At 58.3% G+C, this 11,551-nt stretch overlaps 1 protein-coding gene across 1 annotated transcript in view; it reads left to right on the top strand.

Annotated features, from left to right (window-relative positions):
- PADI4 (peptidyl arginine deiminase 4) overlaps positions 1–10,850 on the top strand; it is a 27,934-nt gene extending 17,084 nt beyond the window's left edge. The window contains exons 6-16 of the mRNA XM_004705398.1: positions 658–783; positions 2,673–2,854; positions 2,980–3,083; positions 3,825–3,936; positions 5,141–5,248; positions 6,381–6,535; positions 7,240–7,384; positions 7,579–7,681; positions 9,306–9,376; positions 9,829–9,960; positions 10,617–10,850. Of these exons, the coding sequence (XP_004705455.1) occupies positions 658–783; positions 2,673–2,854; positions 2,980–3,083; positions 3,825–3,936; positions 5,141–5,248; positions 6,381–6,535; positions 7,240–7,384; positions 7,579–7,681; positions 9,306–9,376; positions 9,829–9,960; positions 10,617–10,850 (1,472 nt within the window). The remainder of the gene's footprint in view (positions 1–657; positions 784–2,672; positions 2,855–2,979; positions 3,084–3,824; positions 3,937–5,140; positions 5,249–6,380; positions 6,536–7,239; positions 7,385–7,578; positions 7,682–9,305; positions 9,377–9,828; positions 9,961–10,616) is intronic.
- Positions 10,851–11,551: the final 701 nt, after the last annotated feature.

Genomic DNA, 11,551 nt, shown 5'->3' with positions numbered 1-11,551 from the left:
TGGAACAGCAATTAGTCTAGTAATTGGCCTAACCACTGGAATCCAAAGCCAAGCCAAATTGACACACAGAATGGACCCAAACTACCCAGTTTTACTGACGAGGCACCCAGAAATGAGTTCCCTTTTCCAAGCTCACATGGTTCCATGATTCCAGCTTAGCTGATTCCAAAGCTCTTAGCTCCTGGACTCTGCACAAACCCGTCAGAAACTGTTGCCTGAGCATCATCCAGCCCACACCTCAGTCGTTACTGTTCTGAGTCGGTACACAAGCTTCCCCTCCTGCCAGGACAGAGGGAAAGCTCCAGCCTGTCCACTCTGCAAGCCGCTATCAAGCACCTGCCGGGTGCTCACCACTGTTCTTGGTGTTTCTCGGTGCCCAGCACTGGGGGCACAGCCGTGAAGAAGTGAGTGGTGGTTCCTGTCTTTGCCAAGTTGACATTCTCGTGGAGGAAGACCCCAAACCTCACATCCGTCCAGGATGAAGAAGATCTTCTAAGACACTGGCACTAGCGTGGAGAACAGAAAATATAGGGCCCTCAAAAATGGGGGATGGGAGGGCAGCGAGTGCCCATCAGAGTTGGCTAATGGGAGATTAGCCCTGTGTCCATGCAGGTCCAGCCAGCCAGTGGTCTCAGGCCATGCCCATTCTCATTCCAGACCTGCGGGACATGTCCCTGATGATCCTGAGCACAGAGACCCCCCAGGACTTCTTCACCAAGTACCAGCTGGTACTCCACGTGGCCGAGGCGGAGATGGACAAAGTGCGTGTGTTTCACTCCAACGGTGCGTTGTCCTTCGCCTCCACCTGTCTCTGAGCCTGCCTCCCGCCTGCCCCCTCCAGGGGCACAGCCTCTCCGGGGGCCATCCTGAGCGCCAACGCTGTGCCAGGCTCTAAGAACCAGACAGACAGCATCCAGGCACTGTCTTCTAGGGGGGACACGGATATGCTGTGAACACACAAACATACACGGACAGACACGGACACATGCATATACACACATACAGACATACATATATACAGAAAGACACACATACATGCATACAGACACAGAGACACACACAGGCATGCACGCACATACAGAGACATACACACACACAGACACACACATAGACGTACATGCATACACATACACACCCCTGAGAGAATGTGTTAGTAAGTTCTGTGCAGCAAATAGCCTCCCTCAGAGCCACTTTGATTACTGTCCTCTGCTCTTGCGGCCCCTGTCTCTCTCTCACACACGGTGGCCTTGAGTCTACAGAGCTTTTGAATCCACACAGACTGCATGCTTTGGCCATCATTCAATTCCCAACACCCTGCTAATCAAAACGCAAGCCCATTGCCCCAGAGTCGATTCCGGCTCACGGCGAGCCCGTCTGAGCAGCACCGGGCTCCATCGGCTTGCCAGTGGCTGGTTTCAGAAGTAGAGCACTGGGGTTTACCTCTGGGTAGATTTGAACCTCCAGCCTTTCCGTGAGCAGGTGGGCGCATTAAGCATTAACCATTTGCCCAGCAGGGCTCCCCGCTGCTAATGAAGGGTGTCAATGATTGCACAGCAATGCAGGCACGCCTGCTACTAAGTGCCAGCCTCGGCTCCAGGGAGCCTGGGGACAGAGCAGTGAAAAGCAAGCCCCACCCTCTGGTCACCTCAGAGGGCTGAGAGAGAGCGCACTTCAAACGCACTTCAAACAACGTTGTGGAATACTGAGTGTGTCCGTGGAGTGGGGGCAATCCAAGCGTAGGGGGGAGGCTTCCCGGGTGGTTGTCACTGGAGCAGAAGGGAGTGTGGGACTAGCAGATGCTGGGCAGCAAGGCCGGGCGAGCCAGGGCACGGGGCACAAAGCACAGGAAGCGTGAAGGCCCTGGGCTGAGGGCAGGCCTGTGGGCTGGTGGACTCTGGGCGGCTGCTGGGACTGGAGCAGGGTGTGCCAGGGGGATGTGGGGGGTGAGGGCAGAGAAGAGAGGGCAGCTGGAGAGGACTGCGGGAGCCCCATCGGATGGCTTGCCCGGTCCTGCGGCTGTCGCTGGTCTCTCACGACCAGAGTGGAGCTGCTGTGTGGGCCGGTCAAGGCTTGGGCTTTAGGAAGCAGCTCGCTGGGGCTGTCTTTCGGCGTGCCTCCCCGGATGGGCCCCCAACAGCCAACCTTTTGGCCAGCTCCACTCTTTTTCTGAGCCACAGTAATTCCACTGACCTTCATCTGGTGGCCCGCCAGGCCCCGCCTCCTCCAGGAAGCCCTCCTCCCTTGCCCTCCGGGTTTCCCTCCATCACAGCCCCTCTCCCTCTGATTGGAGGCTGCTTCTCCTGGTGACCACCCTGCGCACTTTGGGGCGAGGACAGTGACTCTCTCGGCAGTACCCCCAGGTCTCCACTGAGCTCTGGCTGGAATAGGTGCTTGTGAATGACTATGAATGAGTCATAGGGTGTCCCGGACTTCCTGTCACTTTTCAAATGGCCAAGGTACCCCCATGACTCCCTTCCTGGCGCCCCCAGCCCAGGGAGCAACAGCCCAGCTGGACCTGGGCCCTCCACTTCCATGGGGCGACCCCAGCCCTACTTGGCTGCGAGGACCATCCCCTGGGGCCCACGCAGTGGCCTGGGGTTGTTCCCACACCAGAAGAGAAACAGGGTCTGCAGAGTGGGCGCAGCCCTGAGTCTCCCCTGCCCTTCCCCCAGGCGGTGGCAAGTCGCTCTCCAAGCCCAGGATGGTCCTGGGACCCAAGCAGTCCTCTCATGCCCTGCAGCTCTCCGGCGGCCAGCAGAGTGCCACCTTCCATGTGGAGGGCCTCGCGTTCCCAGACGCCAGCTTCCCGGGGCTCATCTCCCTCGGAATCTCCCTGCTGGACACCTCCAACCCAGTAAGCCAAGACGGCAGCTCAGGGTGGGGCCGGGTGGTGGAGGGGGACCCCAAACAGCCTCCAGGGAAGCGGGACACGTTGGTTGGACCCCAGAGGCTGTCCTGACCCTTGGCCCCTTCCCACAGGAAACTCCCGAAGTCCTGGTTTTCCAAGACCACGTGACCTTCCACGTGGCCCCGTGGATCATGACTCCCAATACCCAGCCCCCACAGGAGGTGTATGTGTGCAGGTGAGGGCCACGGGGCCAAACATGGGGGTGGACTCCTCACTCCCACCCCTGGGCCCCAAACTCCCGCACCAGAAACTCCTGGAAACCGGCTTACGGTGCATGTTCCTGGCCACCCCCTGACCTGGGTCTCACCTCCGGGGTTGCCCTAGGCATCTGTCCTTGGCTTGAGAGCCATTGGCAAGTATGGGGGCCCCAGGCAGCCCCTCCTCTCCTCTTCCAACTGCTTCTGGGGCAGAGGTGTGAGTGCAGCTTGGGTCAGATGCCTACGTTTCAGTCCCAAACTGTCCCCAGGTGGGTGGAGGGACTCCCTCTCTACCTCGGTCTTGGTGACGCGGCTTCCTGTCCCTCGGGAGCCCTGGTGGCAAAATGGTTACGGGTTGAACTGCTAACCGCAAGATGGGCAGTTTGAAACCACCGGCCACACCAGCTGCTCTGAGGGAGAAAGATGAGGCTTTTTACTCCCCTCAAGAAACCCACCGGGGCGGTCCTACTGTGTCTTGTACGGTCACTATGAGTCGGAGTTGATTCGATGGTCAGGCGTGAGAAGGGCAGACTGGATGAGTCTGGACAACCACTGTCTCTGGAGTGCCTGCCTCCAGCCCCTTCGCCGCCACCGCCCCAGCCTGGCCTCTTGCGCCCCCTAAGGGGAACCAGGCTGTCCAGCTTGCCCCTCAGAGCCCGGCCCGGCCACTGGCCAAATCCAGAACACTCGCTGAGGGTCTGCCTTTCTGTTCCGCCCAGTTTTTTGGAAAACAAGGACTTCCTGAAGTCCCTGAGAGCCCTGACCAAGAAAGCCAAGTGCAAGCTGACCATCTGCTCCGAGGCAGAGAGCAAGAATGACAAGTGGATGCAGGTAAGCAGCTCGGCGGGTCCAGGTGCTCTGGGCACTTAGGGCTCTAAGGCTCCAATCCAGTGCCTTGCCAGGCACATTTTCTCAGATGGGCAGGGAGCTGGGAGCCTCAGGTCAGTGAGCCAATCAATGTAGGCTATGGTCCACTGCATGCCCACCCAGGAGCCTTGCCAACTCTCAGCCCCCCATTCAGGCCTCACCCTTGCTGCTGCTCCAGCATTAACTCTGGCTGCCCAGGCCTCCTCCCCACCCTGCTTTGACGGTCCACCCCCTCTGGCTGCTACCCTAGCTTGTTCCTGCCCAGCCACTCCCGACGGCCCACCTCCCATGGCCCAGTGAGCTCACCAAGCAGAGGCCGGGCCTCATTCAGCTCACCATTCACGTGGGCCCTCCCTGCGGTGCCCCTGCCCACACCTTTGTCACTCTATGTCAGGGATTAAACCAGATGAAATTGCCCACATGCCAGCACTGCTTACCTATGCAAATGGAAATTTCACATGGTTCCACTTAACAAGAGACTTATGCCCAGGATCACGTCTGCCTGAGGAGTTCTGGTGGCTTAGTGGGTTACATGTTCCCACCCACCCACCCACAGCCCCTCCCATAAAGACTGACAGCCTTGGAAACCCCTGGGGCAGGTCTACCCTGTCTTGTAGGGTTGCTAAGAGCCGGCATTGACACCGTGGCAGTGAGTTGAGTTTGGGTAATCACATCTCCCTGCCAGCAAGACACAAGTCCTTTGAAGCAGGATCTGTACCAGACTCATCTCTGAGCCTCCTGCTCGTGCACTCGGTGGGGGCCTTTATGCCCCTCCTTTGGCACAGGCCGGGCGACAGAGGAGGGGGCTGTTGGTACCCCCCAGGCTGCCTTCCTTCCAGGCACCCATCTCTGGCTCACCCCAATCCCAATAGTATGAGGTGCCCCTCCCCATATTCCCACAGGCCTCCCGACTTCCCTTCACCCTTCTACCATGGGTGACAGCTGCCCGGCTGCCTGGCTTGGTCACTTTCAGACACAGGCTCCTTGAGGTTAGGGTCCCAGCCCCCAGCCAGGGCACCCAGCAGGAATGGGGGTGAAGGATGAGCCAGGCAAGGCAGGATGTATGTTGGGGGTGGGGGTTGGGGTGGGGGGAGTGTGAGACTCAGTGGGTAGCTCCATGCCCCTCCCTGCCCCTTGTCTCAGCCACGTTCCTGCTTGCCCTGCACAGGATGAAATGGAGATTGGCTACATCCAAGCCCCACATAAAACGCTGCCCGTGGTCTTCGACTCGCCCCGGAACAGAGGCCTGAAGGACTTCCCCGTCAAGCGCTTGCTGGTACCTGAGTAGGGGTGGAGTGGCCCGCTGACCAAGCTTCCTGCCCTTTCTTCTTAACCTGCCCCCCGCCCCCCACACACCTACACACACACACTGAGCAGAACCCCTGCCTGGGGCACAGCTAGGTGGGGGTGGTTCTTCTTGATCTTTTGGATGGTAAGATCCGGCTCATTTCGCAACAGCCTGCAACAACCTTGCCACCGAGGAGCTCACCTTGTCCTCAAAGGGCACAGGGCAGCCTCCGGTGCCCTTGATGGACTGGGCGGGTGGAGCCAGAATTGCTACCTTTCCCAAAAGGCACATGAAGGTTGTGTTGGGGGTATAGGGGCAGAGTTGAGTCTGCGGGGCTCCCTGGTGGCTTTCAGGACCAGACTGGTCATTCCCTGCTTGTGAGAGTATCGGCCACAGGCTGTGTCTATGTGTCTGTGTGGGCGCCTGAGTGTGGAGTGAGTGTGAGTGTGTGTGACGGGCTGGGTGACATGTTGGTGAGTCTGGTTGGACCGTCCCAGCAGGCACATGCAGACACAGCCAGAATACCAATAACCACCACGGAGATGATGCCCGTGGCCCGGCACAAAGCACTGACTTGCTGACTTCGCCCAACAGCCTTTTATGTGGATGTCACTCATTGGTCCAAAGGAGCCCTGGTAGTACAGTGGTGACAAGTCAGGCTTCTAACCACAAGGTCTGCAGTTCAAAACCACCAGCCAGCTCTGTGGGAGAAAGACGTGGCTTTCTACTCCCATAAAGAGTTATAGTCTCGGAAACTCTTATAGGGTCACTGTGCGTTGCCACCGATTTGATAGCAATGAGTCTTTTCTTTTTCTATTAATAAACCCATTTCACACAGGTGGAGATGCTCGGGCTCTGAGCATGCTCTTAACTCCCAGGCCTCCCAGCTGGCTCAGGAAGACCCTCACTCTGAGCCCTCCGTGCCCCTTGGAGTTTGGGTGCCCAGGGAACGGTGCCCAGATTTTCCCCTCCTGGGCAGCCTCCCTCGCCTCTCAGCGTTGCTATGAACAGGTTGCAACTGAGCTTCCAGGCGAAGGTGGACTAGGAAGGCAGGCCTGGAGACCTCCTTCCAAAATCCCTCCTCGCACAGGGATCCTCAGTGCATGCTCTTCCGTGGCAGGGCCCAGATTTTGGCTACGTGGCTCGAGGGGCCCCGGAAGACAAGATCTCCAGCCTTGACTCGTTTGGGAACCTGGAAGTGAGCCCCCCGGTCACAGTCGGGGACAAGGAATATCCGCTTGGCAGGATCCTCATTGGAAGCCACAGTTACCCCAGGTGAAAAGGGGAGGGGTGGCCAGGGCCCAGAGGTGCCTCTGTTACCTGCCCCAAGCCAAGAGGGCTCAATAAGCTTAAGAGACTGTGAGAGGAACCAGTCAGGACAAGGGATGTGGACTTTGAGGCCCATAGACCCAAGTTCAAATCCTAGCTCCACCTCTGAGATTCGCTCTGTCAGGCTACTTCCTGAGCGTCTGCTGTGTACCAGGCATCCTGCTCACTGAGTTCACTGCCACATCGAGCTGATGCCGACTCACAATGACCCCAAGGGGGGGGGGTAGAAATGCCCCTGTGGGTTTCCGAGACCCTAGCCCTTTATGGGAGTAGAAGGCCCCTTTTTTCCTCCCGAGGGCTTCAAACTGCTGACCTTGTGGATCTCAACCGGATTCCTAACCACCACACCACCAGGGCTCCTGACAGGTCAGACTGGCCCCAAGCCCCACTCTTTTCACATCCCCAGCCATCAGTTTTCTCAGGCTAAGCTCCAGCCGGCCGGCCCAGTTTACCCTAGTCATTCTGTGCCTCGGTTTCCGCCAATAAACCAGGCAGGATAAGCATCCCCAAACGCCACTCTAATAAAGGTGAGAGGCATTCCGGCCTCTGGCATCTCTCCACTAGCTGCAGGAGAATCCTGACCCCTTGCCAAGTGCCCTACCCCTGCTGATCACCCGCCAACCACACGCTCCTCTCTCCCTGCATGGCAGCCAAACCAGCCGGGACATGCACCCGACCCTGCAGGACTTCCTTGCGGCCCAGCGTGTGCAGGCCCCTGTGAAGCTCTATTCTGACTGGCTGGGCGTGGGTCACATTGACGAGTTCCTGAGCTTTGTGCCGGCACAAGGCCAGAAGGTACAATCTGGAGGCCTGCCTGGAGGAGGCTGCATACCTCCTTCCTGGCTTCCCAGGTCTGATTCTCTTTCCCTCACCCCTGGGTAGGGGGTGTGGAGGAGGTAGCCAGCCTGGGACCAAGTCCTCCCCTCCCACCCCTTTAGCCAAGCCCAAGGGCCACACTGACCTCTGACTTCCATGTTTCCTGCTTCCAGGGTTTCCGGCTGCTCCTGGCCAGCCCCCGGGCCTGCTACAAGCTGTTCCAGGAACAAGAGCAGGAAGGCCATGGGGACGCTGTGATGTTTGAAGGGGTCAGGGGTAAGTGGAGCGTGGCTGTGCCCCCCTGGGGCACATCACTTGGCAAAAGGAGTCACCAGGCGACAGATAGTTTCTGAGCACTGACGACAGGCCAGGCACTCGCTAGGTGCCAGGGACACTGCGTGAGCAGGGAGAGGGACAGCCAACCCTCAGGACTGACAGCTGTGACACAGGGGCCTGGGAGGGCATCAGGGCATGCTCCCCCAGGGGAGGATCCCGCAGGACTCTGAGGTGTGAGGAGCTGGCCGGGCAGGGGGAAGGGAAAATATTACAAGCATGGAACGGGGAATGCAAACAACTCAGAGGCAAGACGGTGCAAGACGCATCTGAGGATCTGAAGGGCCCTCTCGGGTCACAGAGCCTCAGCCGAGACACACAGAAGGCCATGTAGGGCCGTGGATGCTCCAAGTCCACCTGCAGGGTCCACACGTGGATGAAGCCTCCGGTGACTCCCCTCTGACCACAGTCGAGGGACGTGAACCACCTTGCCATCAGACAAGAGAGCATTGCCAAGTTGATGCTGGCTGATGCAGATGGGTTAAAATGTAGCATCTTATCATTTGATCTCCCTTTTGACCCCTTTTTAATTTGACGGGAAACACACATAGATTAAGCCTCAGGTGAATTCCCTAAAGCAGGAGTCCTCAAACTATGGCCCTCGGGCCACATGAGGCCCACCGAGGAGGACCTTTATCCGGCCCGCCGGATGTTTTTGCCCCGTTTTGTTTTTCACTTCAAAATAAGATACGTGCAGTATGCATAGGAATTTGCTCATCATTTTTTCTTAAACTATAGTCCGGCCCTCCAACGGTCTGAGGGACAGTGAACTGGTCCCCTGTTTAAAGAGTTTGAGGACCCCTGCCCGAAGACATTGATGAGATCTCGGCATTCCTTTGCTGAACTTCAGTGTTCCTGGGTAGGGGTTGAGGTCCGAGGTTGACCAGGCCCCACTTCTGAGCATTTCGGCCTTATCCCTGTAGTTTGGGTAGCTGTTACTTGCCCCTGCCCACCCCCCCTACCCCCCGCCGCCCCCTTCCACCCATAGAAGGGATCTATCTCTTTGTTGATGAGAGCAGCACTTTTGGTGAGAACTGAGCCTGTGGATGTGATCACAGCCTGCTTCAGAACCACTCGGGGCTCCCTGAGAACACACTGGGCCGTGAGTCCCCCGCTGTCCTCTGCCCCTGGGCCGAGATAAGGGAGCTTGCCTGACCCCCGAAGGGAAGGAGAGATGAAATAAAAAACGGTGGAGAAAATCTTGAGGAAGAAGGCGAACCTCAGCAGGCTCCCACAGCGCAGCTCCAGCAGGGCCCGCTGCTGGGTGCCCAGCCTGGAGGCCAGGCCAGGGCGGGCGGGCAGGTGACCACGAGCTAGAGGGCAGAGAGCTGCACATCTGTCAGGAAAAGCCAGGCGGATAAGTCCTCCCGTCTTAGCACATGTGCCCAAGGTGTCTGCTCTGAAAACCAGCATTGCTTCCCAGGCGTGCATGACTCACACACGGAGCATCAGTTAGTGTCCAGCCCCATTTTGTAGCTGGGGAAACGGAGTCTTCACAGCACCGCCCGAGAAGAGGGAAATGGACCCCTGAGCTCATCTACGTTTTTTGTTGCTTCCTCCATGACAGGAAAAAAACAGCAGAAAATAAAGAACATCCTATCGAACAAGAAATTGCGAGAACACAATTCATATGTGGAGGTACAAGCCAGGAGAGGCCAGCCCACCTCAGCCACCTTCCCTGCAACTGGGGGCGCAAGTCCAGAGCCTCCATGGGCTGCATGTTGGATCAGTGTTGGGTGGTCCCCCGGGGGCCATCCCTTAGGGTTCCTGTGAAGGAGAGTCACCAGAGAGAGGGCTGTCACCTGCCTCAGCACAGGCGGATGCATGAACAGAAAAGTCAGGATGGACCAAGTGAGGCAGAGGGGCAGCCTGAGAGGCCAAGGGTTACTGTGATGCAGGGCCCCGGAAGATGGAGACACAGAAGAGACGAGCCGGGCAGGGGGTGGGGTAGGGTGGGCCTGCACCCAGGCAGAGGCGCAGAGCAGGGATAAAGAGGAGCGAAGAGGTCCATGGAGTGCTAGGGAGCTGCCAGGCCCAGGCGCTGCTCTGGGGGCACTGTGTGGACTCAACACCCTCCCCCCACCCCCCAGAGCTGCATTGACTGGAACCGCGAGGTGCTGAAGCGGGAGCTGGGCCTGACGGAGCGCGACATCATCGACATCCCCCAGCTCTACGAGCTCCCCAAGGGGCCCCACAAGGCCGAAGCCTTCTTCCCAAACATGGTGAGGAGGGGGCAGCCAAGAGGCCAGTAGGGGGGCTCTCAGGGGCCTGGGATTTGTGCAGCCCTTCACTACAGAGGCGCCCCGGTGGCATAATGGTTACACACAGAGCCGCTAATGGCAAGGTCGGCAGTTCGAAACCACCAACCGCTGCCCAGGAGAACGACCGGGCTTTCTACTGCCATCAAGTTGCTGGCTCGGACACCCGCAGGGGAAGTTCTGGCCTGCCCTATGGGGTTGGTATGAGTCAACTGCGGGGCTGTGAAGACAGAGAGGGCTGAGTGCAGGCAGTCACGGCTGCTTCCTAGAGGAGGTGGCACCTGAGCTGAGCCTCGAGTAATAGACAGAAGTTGCCAGGTCTCCGGTGGGGAGGAGAGGGCATGTTGTGAGCAGGGAGCTTGGAGTTCTACAGGTTTGGGGTCGTCCTAGCCCAGCCGGATGGTGTTACGCAAGCCTGTGCTTCAGGCCCCTCAGCTAGACACACCCTCTGCCACCAAGTCAACACGGACTCAGAGCAAGCCCAGAGGACAGGGAAGAACAGGAGTAGAGAGCGGTGTCTTTCTCCCAAGGAATGCCTGGTGGTTTTGAACTGCCGGCCTTGGGGATCACAGCCCCATGTGAAAGCAGCGGTGCCCTGACCCGGGACCCTGCCTCTGCAGGTGAACATGCTGGTGCTGGGCAAGTTCCTGGGCATCCCCAAGCCCTTCGGGCCCCTCGTCAATGGCCGCTGCTGCCTGGAGGAGGAGGTGCGGTCCCTGCTGGAGCCGCTGGGCCTGCACTGCACCTTCATGGATGACTTCATCTCGTACCACTTGATGCACGGGGAGGTGCACTGTGGCACCAATGTGCGCCGGCAGCCCTTGCCCTTCCCGTGGTGGAACATGGAGTTCTGAGCTGGCCTCTCCCAGCATCCTCTCCTCCCAGAACCTCCAGGTCAGAGGCTTCTGGTCCTCCTGCAGTGCCACAGTGCAAAGCTCTGGGGGACACTTTGGCTCCCCAGGGGCTGCCGACCCTCCCAGCAGTGGTTGCTTGCTTCCCTGTGTCCAACCCCCTGGGTCCCCTCTGAAGACCCCAAGACTGTCCCAGCATCGCAAACTCCACCCTGACTATGAGAAGCTGTGATTAAGTCTGCTTTGTTTTGTTTACAATGTTTTTAGAGTCACTTTGTACAGGTCATTCCTATCGCTCACGCGCTCATTCGCTCCCCTGGAATTCAATGTTGAAGACTTCAAAATTCCACTGTGATGTGCTTAAGGCTAACATTGCTGCGTGTTTTTATTTTCCTGGGCATAATGGGTTACGAGCTGGGCTGCTAACTGAAAGGCCAGCGGTTCAAACCCAGCGACCACTCCTCAGGAGGAGGAGGAGGAGGCTTTCTGCTCCCACAAAGATTGCCGGCCTCGGCCAGCCAATAAAAAGGGCAGGTTTGCCCTGTCCTACAGGGTTGCTCGAGGTGGAATCACCCACTGGCAGCAGGTGAGGCATATACCATCCTGACTGGTGGCTGATGTGCCGGCACTAGCTCTCCAGGCCTTTCTTCCGAGGTGCCCCTGGGTAGACTCGAACCCCCAACCTTTCCATTAGCAGCTGAGTG

The sequence above is a fragment of the Echinops telfairi genome, unplaced genomic scaffold, assembly GCF_000313985.2.
Source record: "Echinops telfairi isolate 266 unplaced genomic scaffold, ASM31398v2 ScPeMD7_7457;HRSCAF=8495, whole genome shotgun sequence".
NCBI lineage: Eukaryota > Metazoa > Chordata > Mammalia > Afrosoricida > Tenrecidae > Echinops > Echinops telfairi.
Note: the sequence above shows the minus strand (reverse complement) of the source record. Positions and strands in the feature narration are given on the sequence as shown.